The following is a 22,032-nucleotide window of genomic DNA, read 5'->3' as shown; positions in this document are numbered from 1 at the left end:
TATCTTCAAAACCTACACCCTTAACAACTGTCAAAACATGCATGATAAATGGTAGTTATTGAACAGTTGATCTTAACTGGGCAAAGTTTGCCCTCCTCTTCCTGTAGGACATTTGGCAGTGTCTGGGTATATTTTGGTTGTCATGAGTGAGGGAGAAATGCTATGGGCAGCTAGTGGGGGAGAGGTCATGGATGCTGCTAAACATCCCATGATGTACAGGACAGCCTCCCACAATAAAGAATTACTAGGTCCAAAATATTCGTAATATCAAGGTAGTGGACCTTGCCACAGAGTGAAAGGGGATGACACAACTGAATTGTGAAATTAATTGCTAATTAACTGCTAATACAACTTCATTGCTTCAGGTATTAAAAGGAGCTTATAATCAGGCAGGTCTCAGGCTTTGCACCCTCGGAAGCTGCCCCTGTGCTACCAGAAATGCATGCAATGCCTGGTGAAAGGCTTAAGCCCAAAGAGTTGGATCTCAGCTCTGCTGTGGGCACACTGAGCCTCTCAAAACCCCAGTTTCTTCATGTGTACAAAGGGGTCAAGAATTCTTGCCTTACAGATCCGTGAGGCTCAACAAAACATGGTATGTATCTGGTATACAGAAAATGCTTAATGAACTTGTGAGATTGTTATGCTGGGGCTTCTTAGTGGCTGCAGCAAGAAACGGATGTGGTAGGCCAATACAAAGACACAAGCAGGTGGCTGCCTGATTCCTGGAGAGCACAGGAATGAGCAAAGTCAAATACATGGTGACAATTTCTCCAGCTAGCTTCCTTCCCTGAAGGCACATTCATCTGCAGGCGAGGGTAGAAATTATTCTGCCTCCATATCTGGCAGTTTTTATAATTTTGTGGTGGAGAATGGGGATATTTGGTTTTTGTCTGGCTTTGTTTCCCAACCTCCCAACCCCAGGGTTTCATCTGCTCAGCTCCAGGAAAAAACACTTAAATGTAGGGAGTGGAGGACAGCATCAACAGACGCATAACATTCTTGATTCCTGTCATGCTAACAGGGAAATTAAGTAGGTGGACAACACTGAAGGAGTTTTTCTTCTGTGGGCTAACATTAATCATTTTTTTTTTCTAGGACAAAATGTAAAACTGTGTGTCAAACACACACACACAAATGCACATAAACACACATACACACAACCCTTTTCATTTCTGCTCCATCTGAAGACCTACACAAGTTTTGTGCTTCCTTTTATTACTGGAGATGAGAACATCACTTAGCCTCCTCTAGGATTCTGTGCAAAGCAAGGCCAACTCATCTGAGTCGTGACCGCTATTTCTTCCCTCAGCTGGAAATCCAAATGTGATTCGTACACTCTAAGAGTACAGTTCTAAAGACACAGGCACCTCGGTCTTTATATTTTTAAATACATTCTTTAGAAACATTATATTTTAAATCAAGTAAACGTTTTAATTACTAACCTGTGTCCCACCTCCTACCCTCCCACAAAACACAAAACCTGCTCATGAATCTCTCACGAGTTTCCTGTGAAACAAGGAGCGGCAGCTTGCTTCTTTGCACTCATGATTATAAGGGCTGAACACCCTTTGCAGAAGTTCCTGTGAGTGAATATGCTGTAATTTTACTTTTTATTTATTTATTTTTTGGTGAGGCACAGTAGTTTGTACATTGTTTCTGGGCTGGCAGAGCCAGATTTCAGGGCAGATCTGCTTTGTCTTATATTTGGAAGTCTGCAGGACAGGGGGAGCCTGCAGGGAATTAAAAGCAAATTACTCTTCCCTCCCTCCTTCTTCTACCACTTAGACTAAAGTTCTGGTGGCCACTGGGACTTCTCACAGGTTTTCTTGGCAAATGCAGTCGAATCCCTGAAATAACACTTGCCCAAAGAATAGGAAAATATTGAACAGTGAGAAATACCAGACTTGAGTTCTTGTCCTTGTTTTGCAACCAACTAACTATGAAACTGTAAGTGTATCATATAGCTCTCTGACCCTCAGTTTCCCCTTCTGGGAAATGAATGTGCAGGGATTGCTGGTGAAATCCCAAAAGTCCATGCTATATGAAAATGTGGACCCAGGGATACCAGTTCATCCTTTTTTTTTTTTTTTTTTTAATCAAGAGAGTTCCTGGATGGAACTAACTCTCCAGGCTACCCATGTTCATAGGCCAAATAAGGCTCCAGGGCTCAACGCAGCATCATCTGGGTGATGTTTTCTCTGTGACCATGACCCCAAACAGCTCCCTAACACAACTGTGCAAACAAGCCACACACACAAAATCTTGGAGAAAAAAAATAGCCACCAATGTTCAAAGCCTGAGGATGTAACTCAGTTCAGCTACAGAACATGTTAACTTATTTATTTCATATCACTCACAGAAATGTACAAGTGAAATGCACAAGAAGTGGACTAAGCTATCTCATGTATCATGAGACATGAGTATGACTCCAAGTAGCTTTTGCCTGTGGTTAATTAGACCTCTTTCCAACAATCACCCTGGCAAGAACATAGGAAGAGAAAGCAGTCATGATACTCTGAGTGTGGATGTTCAAATACATTAACACCACGAGATAAAAAACACTGTCACTATGTGAATTTTAACTGGAGGAACATATCTCAGGCCTTTATTTATAAAGATTTGTTTTTAATTTTATATCTTGAGAACTAAGGTGACAGCTCTTTTGTTTCCTCTAAAGAATGAAGTAACTTCAACAATACACTTAAATGGCTTCTCTTCAACATCTTGGATGAGGTTTATGAGAAATAAGAAGCCAAGGGAAAATATCAACTATGTATAATCAATAGAGGAGGTGAATGCAGGCAGGCTTGCCTTCCAGAGTTTTCTGTGCTGCCTAACAAACTGTTGAGTGTTTGGTATAAATAACGTACGTGACTACCCTGTGAGAAGTCATGTTTCTCTCACCTGCTTCAAGACCTCTGTGTAATTCACATTCCATTGTCACTTTTGCTGGATAGGTAAGGTAGCAAAAACATTTCTAAATGACAGGGAAAAATAAATAACTTGCACATTCTCAAAAGTATTTTCCAAGGCTTTAGATCTTCAGACCCATAGACCTTTGTCTGTGCTTTTAGATTCACTCACTTTTCCGCCAGTGATTCCCAAACTTTAGGATATCATGGACCAGTCACATTTCAAAGCACACTTGGAGCTGCTAACATTTAAACAAAATTTAAAAGAGGAAGTGCAACAAAACAAAGTAAAAAGGAGACCAAAATGGTCCAGCGGTCCAGCAACCATCTGCTTTCCCCAAATTTCATACAAAAAACAATATTTCAAATCAAAAATAGTAGAAAGTACATACTCTTAAAATGAAATATCATCCCCTAAGTTGAATAAAATAAAATTTATTTAAAAATTACCATCTGATGCTGATTTTTTTTCCTTTTTAGCAGGTCCATGCAAACTTTACCAGAATGTAGGAATCACTGTATGACTCAAGCTAATGTTCTAGGATTGTGTATGACTGATCCACTCCTTAATAGGGAACTTAGTGAAATACAATCACATAATATTTATCATTCATATATCAGAATATCTTTCAAATAAAAAAGTTTCTTTGCCTTTTAATGAGAAACCATGTAGGAAAGCCCAAAAGAGATTTTGATTTTAATGAATACATGTGCCTTGTCACAAACCTCCTGCCCTAGTACCTCACAGGTGGAGATAAGGTAGGGTTTTGATATTAATTTTCTCTTAAAAGGCAAACAAGTACTCTGCAATCTGATCGTTTAAGAAGGCCGTGCCAGCACCACCCTTGTGGAGGTTTTTGCATGCTTGAGGGAAAGGAGGCAGCGAACGTTACCTTTGGAATGCACATTGTGGGCTCGGACAAGCGAGGGTAGGTGTAGGAGCTGTAGGAGTGTCCTTGGGGATGGGTTTTAAATGCACTTGCTCCAAATGGCATCATCGGTTCCTGGAGCCCCGAGCCTGACCTGGACCTCTGCCGCATGGCGGGCTGAGGGCTCTTCTGATTCAGGTACGATGACTTTGGCCTCCTGTCATAGTCATCCAGGCTGGGTCCCCACTCACTTTCACTGTAGGCCAGGCTCTCCTTGGAGCACCCGCTGGTCCCTGCAGTTCTAGAAGGTGTGAATTGGAACGAATAATCCAGGTGGGAGCTACTCGAGGCTCTCTGATACTCCCACTTGAGGTCACTATACTCACTTGGTTTGCTCAGTGAGTCCAAATGTGAGTGATAATCTGCAGAAAATCTGGCAAAATCGGATTTAAAAGGCTTCATCTCAGAATAGTAGGCCTCCCCATGCTTCATTTTCATTACATGCCCATTTTGCTTGGCTGCATGGCTGCCTCTATAATATGGATCCAGATCGTCTCCATAGAGACTCTTCTCTCTGTACTTTTCAGTTGTGTAGTCAGCGGTAGTATCGGATTCGCTGGAATACTGGGAGAAGGTGATGAAGCCATTTTCTTCCACGTGGCCTGGACCATGGCTGGAGGCTCCCTGATCTGGGGTGGGTGGGCTTTCTTTCCTTAGGGAGTTGGAGCGAGTCACCGAGATATTATCGAAATCCTCTAGCAGGCCATTGATGGAGGTTTCCTTGCAGGGTTTGTTTCCTCTAACGATTGTCTGGGAATAATAAAGGGAATATTGTTTAAAGAAAACATTTCATGGCTTTAAATTGATGGAGGCATCCCACCCCTACTCCATCCAAATTAAACTGCAGAAGAAAAAGACCCAGGAACACTTAATAAAAAATTATAAAGAAAAAAATTGATTGACTTCAGTGGTGAAGTAAATCAAATTGCAATTTTTTCTTACCTATCTTAATAGAGACATCAATTAACCAAGTAGGAGATTACATAGGCTACCACTATTTTATTTACCAGTTTATAGGCAAATCCCTTTACCCTAGTTCTTCTACCTAAATAATAGGCTCTAACCACCTAACGATGAACTGATAAGTATAATTTAACACTCTATAGCTGTTTGGTAATAAAAAATGATATTGATTACTGTTTTACATTTGTGATTCAGAGGATTTTCAAAACCAGAAGGCATTGTCACCCAACTATTAACATAACTAGAAATGGGTGTACATTTTTTACCCTTATACAGAAGACACATAATAACTGAGGTTATGAAATTTTATAGATGAGGAAAGCACTTCCTGAAACTGTAATTAGGAAACAGCTTGAAGATTATTTGTGTGATTTATGATCAACTGTGATATTCTTATTAAGTATATGACTATACTGCTTGCTTGCTATGGCCACATTTGTGTGTATCATCATCACCAAATTTTGGAGGGCTTAGTAATGATGGTTGCACCTGGATCTTAGTGAGACAAATTGTTCCCTTTAAACCTAAATAACACGAGAATACCAAGAACTGAAAGACATCACAAACAACTTATAAAGCCCATCAGCCATGCCTTGACAATGACGAGATTTGCAGGAAAATATGATGGGAGTGGATAAAAGAATAAAGAACAAAGTGTTGTGACTTCAGACTTCCAGGATTTTAAGAGAAAGATACCTTTGAGCAAGTAGCAGGGAGTTCAAAACCATCTTGGATGGTACAATAGAAGATTTCAAACTGGAAGAGGAAGTCAAAATTGTCCCAGATGTTTTATAGATCTATCCATGGTGAAACACAGGCTTTATTTCTTTTCTCTCAAACAGTCCTGGACTAATACTTTGGTTCTATACCCTTTCCTTTCAAATAATTTTTTTTTAATTTTAGAATAGTTTTAGATTAACAGAGAAGTTATAAAGAGAATACAGAGTTCTCATAGACTTCTCATCCAGTTTCCTCTTCTGTTAACATCTTTCATTGTTTTTAAGGAAATTCCATGTTCCTGCAGATTTTATTAATTTTCTCCTAGGGTTCCAGAGTTCCATCCAGGATAACTCGTTACATTTATTTGTTACATCTTCCAAGTTTCCTCTGGTCTGTGACAGTTTCTCAGGCTTTCTTTATTTTTTATTTTTTGATGACCTTGACAGTTTTGAGGAGTACTAGTCAGGTATTTTGGAGAACCTTCCTCAGTTGGGTTTTTCTGATGTTTTTCTCATGGTTAAACAGAGGTTACTTGGTTTGAGGAGGAAGACCAGAGAGTAAAGTCACAATTTCATCGCATGATGTTCAGGGTACATAACATTGACATAACTTAGTAATGATGATGTTAGCCCTGATTATCTTGGTGAGGTAGTACTTGCCGGATTTCTTATACACAGAGTCACATCCCCCACCCCTTGCTTTCCATATATTGTATTCTTTGGGAGCAAGTCAATAAGTATAGCCTCTACTCAAGGGGCAGCGATTTAAGCCCTAGCTTCTAGTGTGTGTGTGTGTGTGTGTGTGTGTGTGTGCGCGTGTGCACGCACGCGAGCGCAGGCATTGGGAGTGGTATCTATATAAAGTTGTTGGAATTCTTCTGCATAGGAGACTTGCTTATTTGCTCCCATTTACCTATTTATTCAATTATTTACTTACATATAAGGATGAATGGACTCACAGTTATTTATTTTATACTTTGGATTATAATCCAACACTATGTTATTTGCTTTGCTGCTCAAATGGTTCCAGCTTTTGTCACTGAGAGTTCTCTCAGGCTGGCTGCTGTGTCCCTTTGACAATACCTCTTCCTTTTATTTTTTGAGCATTTATTTTCTGTCACTACAAGAAGCTCCAGGTTTATCTTGCATTTTTGTTACCCCTCCCCCCAAATCAGGCATTTCTCCAAGGAGCCCTATTGGTATGACCAATGAAGATTTGGTTCTGGGTATACTCATCGCTACTGAGTGTCATTGCCAGGTATCAGCAAACAGAGCTCCATAATAATGTTTGCAGCCTAACTCATGAATACACCCACACACCTATAATTATATCCATCCATCTGTATCTATGCTAACCTAAACATAAATCCATATTAAAGTAGCCAAATCTAATCAAGTACCACATAGTACATTCTAGCCATTTCCTTACTTACCTGTAACTTTGCTCTGTAACAGTAAAAAAAAATGGGCATTACCATCTGCCACTCATTTGCTTATTCAGTGCTAGTATAACTACTTAGCAGTTTCAGATTAACCCGCTCTAGCATGAGAAACAACCTTGTCAACTCAAGCACAGTGTTTATGTCTAGTCCTTTATTACTTTACACTTGCTGTTTCCATTCAAAGCACTGTTTCTAAAGTTCCTCAAGCTAGTGTCTTCTTTCCTGTACCCTCTTCAATGAGGTTATGTCATATATGTGTGATTGCTGGACTCTATGGTCACATTCTGCATTCTATCCCAGGATCCTCTGACCTTCTGGTTTATTTTGTTGTTGCTGTTTTTTGAAACTGCATATATTAGTTACTCCTTGTGCTGCAAAGCTCTGTGGGCATTGACAAGTGCAAAGAATCATGTATTCACTGTTAGAGTGCCATACAAATTAGTGCCACCAGCTGCAAAAAATATCTCCTGAGTTTCCTCTAGTCAAACATTACTCTCTTCTCAAACCCTTGATATCACTGATCCATTTTCTGTCCTTATACTTTGGTCTATTCTAGAATATAATATGGATGGAATCGTATAGTCTAGAGTCTTTCAGTTTGACTTCTTTCACTTAGCATAATATATTTAATGTTCACAAATTAATAGCCTAGTCTTTTTGCCTATTCTTTTTTTATTCCATAATGTGGAATTACTTATATGGAATGTAGTCATTGTTGAGGGCAGTGCATACATTAATGGATTGATTGACAAAATAGGGAATGCTCTGTTGAAGCCTCCCTTAGAGAAAGAAAGAATCATGTATATAACCTGGGACCTTTCCTCAGAGGAACAACACCCATGCTCACCTCACAGATTAACTTGGGAGAAATAATACCTCTGAACAGGGAATGATGAGCAGCCTTGGCAGAGGAAAGGATGAAACAGCTATAACTCAGCCTTAAAAATATCATGTCTATTTCAGCAGTTTTCTATGTCATTTCAGTTGTATTTTCCCTGTTTACTACTTTTTTTTTTGAGACAGAGTCTCGCTCTGTTACCCAGGCTGGAGCGCAGTGGTACAATCTTGGCTCAATGCAACCCCCGTCTCCTGGATTCAAGTGATTCTCCTGCCTCAGCCTCCTTAGTAGCTACGACTACAGGTATGCACCACCATGCCCAGCTAATTTTTGTATTTTTAATGGATACAGGGTTTCACCATGTTAGTCGGGCTGGTCTCAAACTCCTGACCTCGTGATCCACCCGCCTCATCCTCCCAAAATGCTGGGATTACAGGCATGAGCCACCTGGCCTGGCCTTGTTTACCACTTCTCTATTCTCAGGGTGGTCGTCAAGCCCTCTTAGACATCTATTCTGCTACCTTCTATGGATTTAAACCCCTGGCCTCCTTTCCTATTCAATAATGTGTTGCACTGTGTTTTAAAGAAAAGATAAACAATTTATTTATATCACAGTGTATCAACTAAAAGTCTTTCCTTCTAGACAGAAATTACACTCTTGTACATTTTCTACTCTTTCTCTTTATGAACAATAGGCAGGTTACTCAAACAAAATGCTATCAGGAATTCCTGGTTTCTCCAAAAGTAGCTTCCTGGTAGTTTAATCTCAGGCATTTGTATTGACAGATGTGCCACATGAGTAAAGACTGTGAGGTACACCAAGATCTTAAAGTGCCTTCTGAATCACTGGACCTACTTGGATAATCCTTTAGCAAAAATCTTATCTTATTCAGACTTTTTCTGAACTTGATAAACAATATTTAACTATACTAGATTTTTTCATATTCAGTGTTACCTCTGGCTGTATATCCTAGAAAAATATTATTCCTTTAAGTTCTATCAATCTTAAACAATATTCCAATTAATCTTTCTTGCCTGCTCCCCACCCCTTCCCATCTCTGAATATACAAAATATTCAATCTGGTGCCATGGAATCATTTCCAGCATCTTAACTTTGGAAAGAGTCTAGGTCACCTCTTCTTTTTACTGAGTGTAAACTGAAACTCAGAGTTGACTTTGACAATGATATTTAACAAATCTGGGATTTGAACCCAAGTCTCCTTTCTTCCAGGCTAGGTTCTCTTTCTATGGTACACTTTAGACACTTTTGAGCTAAACAAAATAGTACCAGACAGCAATGCAATGCTAGTATGTGATGTCACAACCCAGCAGACTGGTCATTGGTCATTGTGTTGCATATTTCTACTGTGCTCCACTCTCAGCAAATAGTTGCTGAATGTACAGAATATGGATAATTCTAGATTCCAATTTCAATTTCAGTACACGCTTGCTATATGATTTAACTTCATTCTTTATTTCATCACCTGTTCTCTTATTTGTAATAGGGATACTATCACTTGATGGTATTTCGTGATCCCCTTTCCCCTAGAATTGTAGATGCAGATGGAAGGAGGGGCTACAGAACAGTTTTAAAACATCCTAATGCCCTCATCAAACACGCTGCTTTCAGTAGACAGGCATGTGTAAATATGATATGCATTAAGAACGTTTAGCCACATTCATCATTGAATGCTAAGTAAAGCATGAAGATTATTTCAAAAATGATCAGAGAAGAACAAGCTAAAACTCTAGGGAAAGTTTCTGGAAGAAGAGAACCATGAAACACATCTAGGAAAAAGCAATAGATGTAACTAGATGGAGGGAAGAAAGAGATAATCACCAGTTCATCATTTACTGGACAACTGAGGCTCAGAGATTACCTGTATGCCTTAAGATGCTACCATCTTTGGGGTCAGGATGGCAATTGTGAATACAGAAGAAAAGACTCTATGATCATATCAAATTGGTATCCCAATCATTTGTTTGAAATTTATGTGCAGGAAACCTATTAGTTCATCTTAGGCAAATTAACAAATGGTTGTGATGGGGAATAGACTGTTAGTCTTGCAAATTCATGACAAGGACACAGGTAATTTAGAAGGAAAACCATCCTTTCTTGTGTGATTCCTTTGAGATAAGAACATTATTAAATATCAACTTTAGAAGTTCTGGGTCCTTTAAATCTCCCTGCTTTCATACTAAAACCCTTCCAATTTCATTAATGAGTTAATTGGATAGGCTTTAAACTAACACTTCATTTTTGGGAAATACTGAAATAATGAAATTTACATGTCAAAAAGAGGCATCTATCTATCCTAAAATGGATTAAAAAGAGAACTATCATAGCTATGTGTCTAGGTCTATACTATCTATAAATATTTTTAAATGACTAAGAATAACATAATGAAGGTCTATTAAATAGAGTTTTTTTCTGTCATTAATTGTGCTATAAATATCTTACATTTAGAAAATTAATAAACAAAAGGAATAAACAGCAATTTCATAGGGATTTTTGTCTCCCAAGTATGTTCGTTAAGATTACAATGGGAGATTAGAGGGTCACTATTTCATCATGCAAATTAATGTGTGGGCTCAAACTGGAAACCTGCTGTTTCTGTGCACTTGTCACCACATACCCAGAGAATTGTGTTCAGTTTACATGCAAATTTATAGCGGTAAACTCGATAAATAGAATCCTATATGTTTTTTAATACAGAAGGAGAAATGTTAATATTACTATGAGCTAAATGCTATTTAGAAGAAAAGATAAAGACTACCAATTGAATAAGAAACATTGTTTAAAAATGTAGTCGTATTTATTGTCTTTATTTTGGATCTTAGGCTTATAGGAATTATAAGACATCTAACACTGGGGATTATCCAACCTTTGTAAGTCACTGTCTCTTAATCCATAAAACATCGAGATTAATCTTTACCTAACAGATAAGGATGTGATGATTTAATGTGATGATTTAATACAGTAACATGTGTTAAAAAGTTGGCATGATTCCTGATATGCAAAGTACTAATAAATGCTAGTTACTTAACTGTTTTGGGGGTAAATTTTACTTTTAAATTTGGTTGATAATAAATTAAGAAGGAAGGATGCTACAAACAACAGCTAGAAGAAATAAATCTAGCTTTGTATGGTGGGAAAAAAGGAATAAGTGATGTAGGACACTTTAAAGTACTATTAGTAATACATTAGTAATACTATTTAGATACAAAATACAAATTTCTTGAATTTAAACACATGTATCTCAAATTAATTACAATTTTTACGTAAATACTCCTCCCGAAATCTAAAAAGCAGGATACTTTCAAATTAATAATCAGCATTCTATATTTTTCTTAAAAATGAAATGTATGAGTCAGAAAACTAACCATATTGGACTTTCAATATTTAAATTGAAAGATAGGTGTAGAAGAGAAAAGTTGCTGGAAATATAGTAAAATTTTGATAGCGGCTGTCATCTCAGGGTGGGAAGACTGAGGGTGCTTTATATTTTAGGCCAGTGCTTCTCAAACTTTAATGTGCACACAAATCACCCAAGTATCTTGTTAAAGGGAGACTCTGATTCAATAGTTCTGGGTGGGGCCTGGGATGCTAGAGTTCCAAATAGCTCTCAGGTGATGAGGATGATGCTGGTCTGAGGGTTACACTATGTATACAAAGGGGTTAGTGCATTTTCTAGATCTTCCACAATCAGGGTTATCTTTACAATAAAATAGAGTGAGATATGTTTTTCTGTATAAGAAAAGTCAGCATTATATTTATATACATACATATATCATAGTATTAAATATGCATTTTATTAGCTACGTATAATATGGTATTAAATGTACTATATGTATTGTGTTCTATGCATACATACATAGTGCAAAGTATATTTACATTATATATACACATATCGTATTAAAATTATTTGATGTTATAGTTGGCTGTTGGTAACTACATGTTCGTTTCCCCATTCCGTACGAAGGTGAAACATTTCTTCAGCTTAACTAAAACGATGACTTTCATGTATGTCACCATTTTGGTACACCTGCTTCTTTAGCATCATGTTCTTACTATGAGGCTATAAGCCTTAGAGTTATTGATGAACAAAATCTGAACACTACAAAAAATATGGTGTGGTTACAAACAATTGAAAAGAAGAAATATTAATCAACCCATAGTAAAAAAAATGAAAGCAAAACCAAGAGGCCAACCAACCAAACAAAAGGGCAAAGAAACTAAAGCATGTCCTAAGACAGTCTTTTCTTGGATTTAGTTTTCATGCTTAGTATTTGAAAATGTTTGTTGATGGTATAAATGTATCACTCTTTAAATAAAGGACACGCCCTTCTGTTTCAGTGAAAATGATTAACTTACTGTTAATAAGCAGGGGATTACAAAATGTAAATGTTTGTTAAAAACAAATTTTGCCCAACCCAAAAAAGGAAAAGAAAAGAAGACCAGTTAAATCAGAACCAAGGCAATATTTGTTTTGCTGATACAGGTTTCACTTTATGGAATTGTAAGTGGCAAAGCAGTAATAATGAAAATCCAAACATGCAGAATTTTCCAACACAGTTTAACCAGGCTTCCAAATAGAAGAACAACTAGTTATAATTGTCTGCTTCTGGTGTTCATTAAAGCAAAATTGTGCATTTTTATGGAGATCAATAATACAATAACTGCAAGAGGATTGGTGAATTTTATGCCATGGAACCTCCAGGCATTAGAAATCAATGCAACCCAATCTATTTCAGTTTGAAGCCATGGTGCTCATTGTCTTTCCATTGTATCCAGGACCAGCTCAGCATCTGTTCAGGCTCCCAGTGACAGTGGCCATATTTCATAGTGCTCCTTCCGCGGGCTGTTGGCTGGTGATAAGCTATAATGGATCTGTCTGTGAGAACAGCTGTCTCCCCTTGTTCCCCGAGAAGAGATGAAAAAGTGCCTCTGCTCTCATAGACTGTATTAACCTTGACAATAATGAAGTGTATAATTAACAGCTTTGCCCTAATAGGACCCTGGACCCTGCATCTCTTTTTCAAAAACAATATCTTCTGTGTGCCTCAAACGTGTTTCGTCTTTTAGGTAAATATACCTCAGGAGGTTGATAAGCTGAATGTTTCCCCAACTGAAGTATGAACCAAGATCCTCTCAGAACGTGTGTACTTTTAAATTGTCTATCCACATTCTTACCCTGTTTGTAAAGAAACAGTTTCCTTGTTTTTATTAAGGCAAATAGGTGGAAACATCAGGGAACATAGACACAACAAACAGATTTGAACTACTGAGATCCTGACAGGAAGAAATGGTAACTCTTGTTTGGATTTTGTAATATCATTATATATTTTCATTTGATATTATTAATAGATATTTTACATATTTTCTTTCAGTTCTCTACATATACCTTTCATTTGGTAACAACAGTGGGTGGGGCTAATTGGGTAAATATTTGAGAATCCCATATCCCTGGAAAATGAGAGAATTCAGGCAGCATATTTCAGAATCGAGGTGGTGGTAAGAGTTTCTAATCAGAAAATCCTTTAACAAATTATGTAATAATCTTAATCACATGGGAGCCAAACAAGCCTATTTCTGTTTTTTTGTTTGTTTGTTTTTTGTTTTTTTAGATGGAGTTTCACTGTTGTTGACCAGGCTGGAGTGCAATGGTGCAATCTCTGCTTACTGCAACCTCTGCCTCCCTGGTTCAAGTGATTCTCCTGCCTCAGGCCCCCAAGTAGCTGGGATTACAGACATGCACCACCATGCCCAGCTAGTTTTGTATTTTCAGTAGAGATGGGGTTTCACCATGTTGGCCAGGCTGGTCTCAGCAAATTTAGGTTACTCATAAAGGTAAGGCACCCGTCTCTTTCGATTCTAAGACTTTAAAACATTTTGTCTTTAAAAATCAAGATATTTTAATATATTACAATTTTTTTTTGAAGACAAGGTCTTGCTCTGTCATCCAGGCTGGAGTATAGTGGTGCAATCATAACTCACTATAACTTCAGACTCCTGGACTTAAGTTAATCTGGGTAGCTAGGAATACAGGCATGTGCCAAAATGCCTGGTTAATTAAAAAACATTTTGTAGAGAGAAGGTCTCATTAAGTTGCCCAGGATGGTTTCAAACTCCTGGCCTCAAGTGATCTCATGCTATGGCCTCCTGAAGTGCTGGGATTATAGATATGAGCCACCAGGCCAAGAATTGTTTTTAATGTGCTACTAGGAAATCTAAAATTAAATACGTGGTTTGCATTTGTGGTTTACATTTTATTTGTGTTGAGCAGAATTGATCTAGAACAGAAAGTCAGCAAACTATGGCTCATGGGCCACATCTGGCTGTCTGGCTGTTTTTGTAAATATTTACATATAGTGAATGTATGGCTGGATTTTTGTACCACAGTGGTAGGGTTGAGCTGCATGAGAGACCACATGGCCTACAAAAATACTTACTATCAGGCCCTTTACAGAAAAAGTTTGCTAAACCCTGATCTAGATATACAGTTCTCATTTTTGGAGGAAAAACTCTTCTAGTATTTGATTCATGAACTGTGCCAACAAAAGAAGTAAGCCTCCCCAAAAGTTGAATGTGCTTTATTAGAGGGAGGGAGTCATATGGAATCACAGGACATGAAACACAGTTCTCTCCACTTCTGAAGAAGTGCAGTTTGTTGGCGAAGTCAATTGACTAGAATAAACAGCCCAAATAAACAACCCAACCCTGTTTGCAAATGAGTTTTTCTGGAACAGCAATCCGAGAAGCGGACTGGCCGAGTTATTTCTAGGTGGTAAGGTCACCTTAGGCAACAGTAGGTGTTGTGGGCATAAATAAGAATCCATAATTTCGTCCCTATACCCATCATTTCCTCACATCGTATGATGTGAACTTTAAAGAGTTTGTGAACTTATCAAGAAAATGACTGCCACCAGTCTGTAAATTGGTTCAATAGAGTTTCTAGTTTGAACATGGATTAAACACTTGCTGTGTGCCAAGATGATTAGAAGTATTTTTCCCATATATAATCATCATAATATGGCTCCAAGGTATGGCATTATTACCCTTTTATAAGAAGCAGGAAAGTGAGGCTCAGAGAGGCCAAGGAACTTTCCCAGTGTCACTCAGCTGGCAGGTGGAAGGTTTGAAAGCAAGGCCCACACCTGCCTATTACAAATGCTGCCTCTCCACAGAATGTGAAAACCACAACACCCTTTCAGCACCCTCAACTTAAACTCTCAGGAGGAGAAAGAACAGTCAAAGCTCAGAAGGACAAGCTCCAAACTTTTTGTGTTACAATGAAAGGAATGTAAGTGTATACTATGGAAGGCCGAATATAAAATATTCCCAGAATCAGAGCTTTTTAAAGAAAGGACATTTAAACTCAGAATTTATGGGAATTGGGGAAAAATAAGTTGACTGTTCTTTGAAATATTAGTCTTTAAAGCAACTTGAAAATTCTTTCTCTATAACAAAGGAACTATCTTGTTACATTGCATTTACTTAAGATTCTGACATTTTAAAAGTTAATAGTAATAAAACATGTAGTCTACATATCAATTGCAACTATCTTCCCAAACCGATTAAATTATGCTCTAAACATTGCTAATACGCAATGCTAAAGGCCAAAATTATTTGCTTTCTCATATAGCACAGGCATATTTATTCTAAATTTGGCCAAGAAAAATTTACCTTTGCATGTCCTAAATTTAAATTTCCGTTGTTGTTGTTGTTTTACCTGACATTTCAAGCAATCTTTACAAATGTGGAAATTATCTCTTGGAGGCATAATAAATGTTAAGAAACTTGTTAATCTAGAAATAAAATAGGTAGGCAGTCAAATAACATTTTAAAATATAAAGTTGGTGTTGTAACTGTGTACTGTACTTCATATTTCAGAAATTGACTGTTCTTAGATGCCAAGAAAAAAGTATGCACCATGCAAAAAATAGAGGAGAAAAGTTGGGATCCAAATCTTCTATATGTCTCAGAAATTTGAAACTTCTAAGCCCATTAAATATTGAGGTCATCATGAACATAAAGATGGAGAGAATAGACTCTGAGGTCTCTAAAAGCGGGGCTGGGGGATGGGGGATGAAGAATGAAGGTTGAAAAATTACCTGTTGGGTACAATGTTCAATACTTGGGTGATGGGTACACTAGAAGCAGAACCCCCACCACTATGCATGTAATGTCCATGCAACAAACAAGCACATTACCTTAGTCAGCTTTACCAAACATTCCTTGATATTCATTACAAATTTCTCTTTGGTGATCAAAGTCACAATACCAGTTACCCCTAGGGGAATGGTACTCATTGGGATGGGGCCCAAGGGAACTTTCTGTTCTTGGTCTTGATCTTGGTTGTGGTCACATGAATACATACATATGTAGAAATTTGGCATACTGTACATTTATGATTTGTATCTCATATTACATATAAATTATTCCTTTGTCAAAATACATTGAAATTACACTAAACCAAAGGTTGCTTGACTTTTCTAGCAAATATTCAGCACTCTATGGGCAGCTTCTGCAAAGGCGGGACACTGGATATATTCAGAACAGGTGTTTGCCAGGCAGTTGCCATGCAAGTAGGTAGATAGCAATGGGCACTAGAATGTGGATGAACCAATGCAGTATAAGTTGAAAGGAGATTATTAAAGGAGGGTGCTGATAAGTAAGGAGAATGCAGCAAGGTCAAAGGCTGAAGGTCTAAGGGAGAAAGAACAGGTGTGTTGGGATATGGCTGTGGGTGGGTGGCTGCGTCAGAGGGGAGGAAAATCCTCTCTCTTGAGCCCAATTAGAGATACAAGCCTGCAGCTGAAATATTCCAGTAACTCTTAGCAAATGCCTAAGAAATGATGCTATTAATACTGTTAAGAGTTGGCAGAGGCTGGGCACAGTGGCTCACATGTTATCCAAGCATTTTGTGTGGCTGAGGTGGGAGGATTGCTTGAGGCCAAGACTTCCAGACCAGCCTGGGCAACATAGCTAGATCCCATTTCTAAAAAACAAAAAAGTTCTCTGGGCATGGTGGCAAGTGCCTGTGGTCCTAGCTACTCAAGAGGCTGAGGTGGGAGGATCCCTTGAGCCCAGGAGTTGGAGTTTGCAGTGAGCTATAATCATACCACTGTATTCTGGCCTGAATGACAGAGTAAGACCCTGTATTTAAAAAAAAAAAAAAAGAGTTGGTAGGGTAGGCTCCTTTCATCCTCAATCTCTTCACCAATCCAACCAGTGGAGCCTGATGCCTCTCTATTTACTAACTTGGCTCACCCAGAGAAACCTCCAAGAGTATGGTGCTTTCCCTTTCTTTCTTTCTTTCTTTTTTTTTTTTAAATTTTAAGTTCTGGGATATATGTGCAGAAGGTGCAGGCTTGTTACATCTGGGTTTTAAGCCCAGCCTTGCATGTATTAGGTATTTGTCCTAATGCTCTCCCTCCTCTTGTCCCCCACACCCTGATAGGCCCCAGTGTGTGATGTTCCCCTCCCTATGTCCATTTGTTCTCATTGTTCAACTCCCTTCAACCACTGTAAAAGACAATGTGGTGATTCTTCAAGGTGCTTTCCTTTTGCACAGCAGAAATGCTACTCTACAGCATTTCTTTCATTTAGATAAGCTACATACAGAATCAAATCATGTCTTTCCTTTTTGCAAAATGAGACATTTATCCCATGGATATCTATCTCTCTCTATTTATCTAGGGGTAAGAGATGTGTTCACATTTAAAAGATTTTATTCCTTTGAAACCCAATGGAAGGTTTAAGAATGTACCTAGTTTCTAATAGGCCCTAGGAAAGGCTAAAGCAGAGAGAGATTCTGCTTCACCTGGCAGCTTCAATTGTAGTGGCTCCCAGCCAGGCACATTGGAATCATCAGGGTGGAGGCCAAGGTCTCTTCCCAGACCAATTACATCTCTGATCATGGTTCTAGGGTTGGGTAATTTCTGAAGCTCTTCAGGGGATTCTAACGGGCAGCCAAGTTTGGGAACCATATTGCTAGAACTTCTCCTCCTGCCACTCAAAGTTTGGTCCCCAGGCCAGCACTATCACCATCACCAGGAAGCTTGTCAGGAATGCAGAATCTCAGCTCTATCCAGATCTACTGAATCACAGTCTGCATTTAAAAAAAAACCTCCAGGTAATTAATATGTACATTGAAGTCCAAACAGCACTGGTCAACCAAGACAACCTACAGGTCATATTTGCAGGCTTCCAAATTAGCCTGCCTGGGGGAGGTGTTCTGCTTCATGGCAACATCCTGTCCCTCAGTAAAGAATTTCATCTAAGTTCCTTAATTTATTGACACACTGATTAATGCATAACCTGCTGACATTGAAAAGGATGCTGATTTGCTTCTGAATTATAAAGTTTTGCTGGTTTGTATCTGAATCATAAAGTTCCACTGATTGTCTTGCACGTAGATGTGTTAGCTTGCATGTTACAATCTGTAGACAATGACTATAACCTCTGTATTGTACCCTCCAATGAAAAAGGACAACTCTGATATGGGAGTCCCTTTCCTTTCACCCCCAAACTTTATTATAAAAGCATTCTAACTCCCTACCCCCTGCTATCCCTCCCCTAGTTCCCTACCCCCTGACAGGCCCCCTCAGGGGAGGGATTGCATTAGGAGAAATACTGAATGTAGATGACAGTGTGATGGATGCAACAAACCACCATGGCACATGTATACCTACGTAACAAAACTGCACGTTCTGCACGTGTACCCCAGCACTTAAAGTATAATAACAATAAATAAATAAATAGCATTCTAACTTGTAACAGACCTTGGATCATTCCCAGCATTGCTGGTGTGTTTTCTCAGGTCAAGCCTCACATTTGACTTCCAATAAATCTTTTTATCAAATTCTGTCTTGACAGCCCTAATTTTGGTCAACAACCATTTGCCTTTGATTTACCCCTTACTCCTAAGCTCCGCTTTTCATGATCCAAACCATGTCAACTCGATAGGGATTTTAAAATCAGTCAATTCTCTCTGTATATATATAAAATCATGTATTTATTACAGAGAGAATTTACAGATATATATATATATATATATATACACACACATATAAACATATATTTAGATGTATGTATGTTTAGGTATATTTAGATGTGTGTGTGTGTGTGTGTGTGTGTGTGTGTGTGTGTATATATATATATATATATGGAGAGAGAGAGAGAGTATCAAAGAAAAAATATCTAGCCCTTAAACTCCAGATTAATAGGGGCATTCTTTCATTTAATAAAAAAAAAGAAACAGTAATTCAAAACAGAAAGGGAAAAATGATTGATTCACAACACCAGGGGCACCTCTGGGCATTATGCTCCCGGAATGCGTTCTGTGACTAAAAGATGGAGGGTATTTATCCCATGTCTTCATCCCAGAGGGCAAGTTTAAGTCCAGAATGCAGGACTCTGAAAAGAGTTTACTGAATAATCCCATTGACTCCCTCAATGATATTAACAGAACGGCAGGAACCCTTGTACCAACCAAGAGAGATAATCCACTTCTTTCCTCCCTAAGCTGCCTTGACAAATTGAAACTCCTCTTGTCTAAGTTATATCTTAGATAAAGCTTAGTTATATCTTAGATAAAGCAATACACACACATCAGAAGAGACTCAAGCAACATTATCCTTCCTGTTTCCAAAACTGTATTCTATCAGTTGTGTTTTCACATAAAGACCATAGATTTAACAAAAAGACACTACAAGAAACATGAAATCCAGGGGTGTTTTTGGCCTAGGAATGTTATTGAAGACATAGTTCACTACTTCATCCAGTGTCCCCTAGAAAGGCTTCATGACACATTTATTTACATATTAGAGTTAGAAAGCTTGGCTTTCCTACAGGAAATTCTGCTTTTCCCACTCCCCTTTTCTACTGATAGAAATCTTGTAACTGTTTCAACTGGACTCCCCAGAGGCTTGAAAAAAATCAAATTTATATCTTAACTATTGATTTTCTTCATGTGTAAGGCTTTTAGTCTATTTGCATCCCCTTCTGTCTCTTCTTTCAAGATTTACATGTTTCTTGGCCTTCATTGTGGCACTATACAATTTGTCACACCTTTATCATGTGGAATTTAATTGTACATTAATGCCACTCCATTTGAGAAACAAAGTTGATTTTTTAAAAATTCCTCTCAATGACCACTTCTGGTATGTAACTTTCTTCCCTTATGAAAACATATTTAAATATTCCTCAGCAATTTTTAAATCCCTCGATCCTACATCTGACCGAGGATGCTGGAGCAGGTTCACCAACTAGCGCCTTCCGAAAGCTGTATTGGGAAAATACTACACCACTGCACAGAGAGAAAACCATATAAAAAGCTGCCAATGTCTTTAGCACCTTGGAAAAAGACTACAGAGACGTCATGGCTTGAGGAGCTTTTAAAAATCCTTTAGCCCAGACTGCACCCAAGAGCAAATATTTAATAAATAAGAATCTCTGGGTTAAAGACAAGGCAGTGGTAGTTTTAAACCTCCCCCAGGTGATTCCACTGAGTATCGAGCTTGAAAACCAGTGTTCTAATGCAATGCATCTTAAACCCTAAGGGCATAGTTGGCACACAAATCCCTCAGGCATCTTCTTAAACAGCAGACTCCAATGAAGCAGGTCTGGCATGGGGCTCAAGATTCTGAATTACTAACAAGTTCTTAGGTGAGGCCAATACTGCTGGCTGCAGCGCATGCTTTGAGTTGCAAGGTCCCAAAGAATAGATTGTGTTCTCTGGTGGCTGAACTGGGGTTTACATATTCCAGGGAAAATGAGATCACCACCATGTCCTAGAGAGAATGCTGGATTATAAATTTGGCAATCTGGATTCTAGTCCAAGTTCCGTCTGTGGCAACTATGAAGTCTTCACCAAATCACTTTCCCTCGCTGGGTCTATGGTCATTGTCCGTACTAAGAGGGTCTCCCTAGCATCCTTCTAGCTCCAAAATTCTGTTGCTTTGAAAACTCTCTCCATGTCTTAGTTCTCCATGTCTCAGCTGCTCCAGATAGTTACGGCTCCTACAAAGTGCAAAGCAGTTGGCTTGATTGAAAAACAATCTGATAGGTGCTTACCTACTGGGAGAGAAAATCATATTCACAAACTGGGGTTTGTGTACACTTTCCTTCACTTTTAAATTCCTGAACCAAGCACTGACCCTTTATGTGAAGAAATCCTAGGTTACTTACATGAGCACATCCTGCCACATGCCATTTGGTGTCCTGACATATTCTTAACAATGTCAAACCTAAACTTGAGTAGGTTGATGCAAAAGTGCTTCCAATTCTCCTCTCTTGTCTGTATATATGTCCTTTGCAGTGTGACTCTGTGGCTCTTCCCATTAGGAGATAGTCTTTTTCCCTTTCCCTTGACTTTGGGTTTAGCTGTGGCCAATGGAATACAGCAGACATGATGTTGTGCTATTCAAGTTTACGTTTCTAGAGGCTGTGCAGCTTTGAATCCTGCCTGGCTGCCACGTGTACAAATCCATACTAGCCTGATGAATGATGAAAGACACAAGAAACAGAGACGAATCTTTCCAGCTGAAGCCATGCTAGGCCAGCCAGCCTCTAGCTAACTCAGCAGCTGACGTGAGTGAACCCTGATGAGGCTAGAAGAACCGTGGGTCAAGAACAGGCCAAACTGTCAACTTGCAGAATTGTGAGGAACAATAAACACTTTAAAAAGATATATTTAAGTTCCAGGATACATGTGCAGGATATGCAGTTTTATTACATAGGTAAACATGTGCCATGGTGGCTTGCTGTACCTATCAACCCATCACCTAGGTATTAAGCCCTGCATGCATTAGCTATTTATCCTAATGCTCTCCCTCCCCCAACAACAGGCCCCAGCATGTGTTGTTCCTCTTCCTGTCTCCCTGTGTCCATGTATTCCATTGTTTAGCTCCCACTTATGAGTGAGGACATGTGGTGTTTGGTTTTTTTTGTTCCTGTGTTAGTTTACTGAGGATAATGGCTTTTAGCTTCATCCATGTCCTTGCAAAGGGCATGATCTCATTTTCTTATGGCTGCGTAGTATTCTATGGTGTATATGTATCACACTTTCTTTATCCAGTCTATCATTGATGGGCATTTGGGTTGATCCCATGTCTTTGCTTTGTAAATAGTGCTGTAATAAACATACACACACATGCATCGTTATAATAACATGATTTATATTTCTTTGAGTATATACCTAGCAATGGGATTGCTGGGTCAAA

At 38.6% G+C, this 22,032-nt stretch overlaps 1 protein-coding gene across 2 annotated transcripts in view; it reads right to left on the bottom strand.

The window, feature by feature from the left end:
• PAK5 (p21 (RAC1) activated kinase 5) overlaps positions 1–22,032 on the bottom strand; it is a 287,807-nt gene that overhangs the window by 38,389 nt on the left and 227,386 nt on the right. For both annotated transcript variants that reach the window (XM_017523951.2, XM_017523952.2), the window contains one exon: positions 3,806–4,591. In XM_017523951.2, coding sequence (XP_017379440.1) covers positions 3,806–4,591 — 786 coding nt within the window. The remainder of the gene's footprint in view (positions 1–3,805; positions 4,592–22,032) is intronic.

This window comes from Cebus imitator, unplaced genomic scaffold (assembly GCF_001604975.1).
Source record: "Cebus imitator isolate Cc_AM_T3 unplaced genomic scaffold, Cebus_imitator-1.0 Scaffold31, whole genome shotgun sequence".
NCBI classification, from domain to species: domain Eukaryota; kingdom Metazoa; phylum Chordata; class Mammalia; order Primates; family Cebidae; genus Cebus; species Cebus imitator.
Note: the sequence above shows the minus strand (reverse complement) of the source record. Positions and strands in the feature narration are given on the sequence as shown.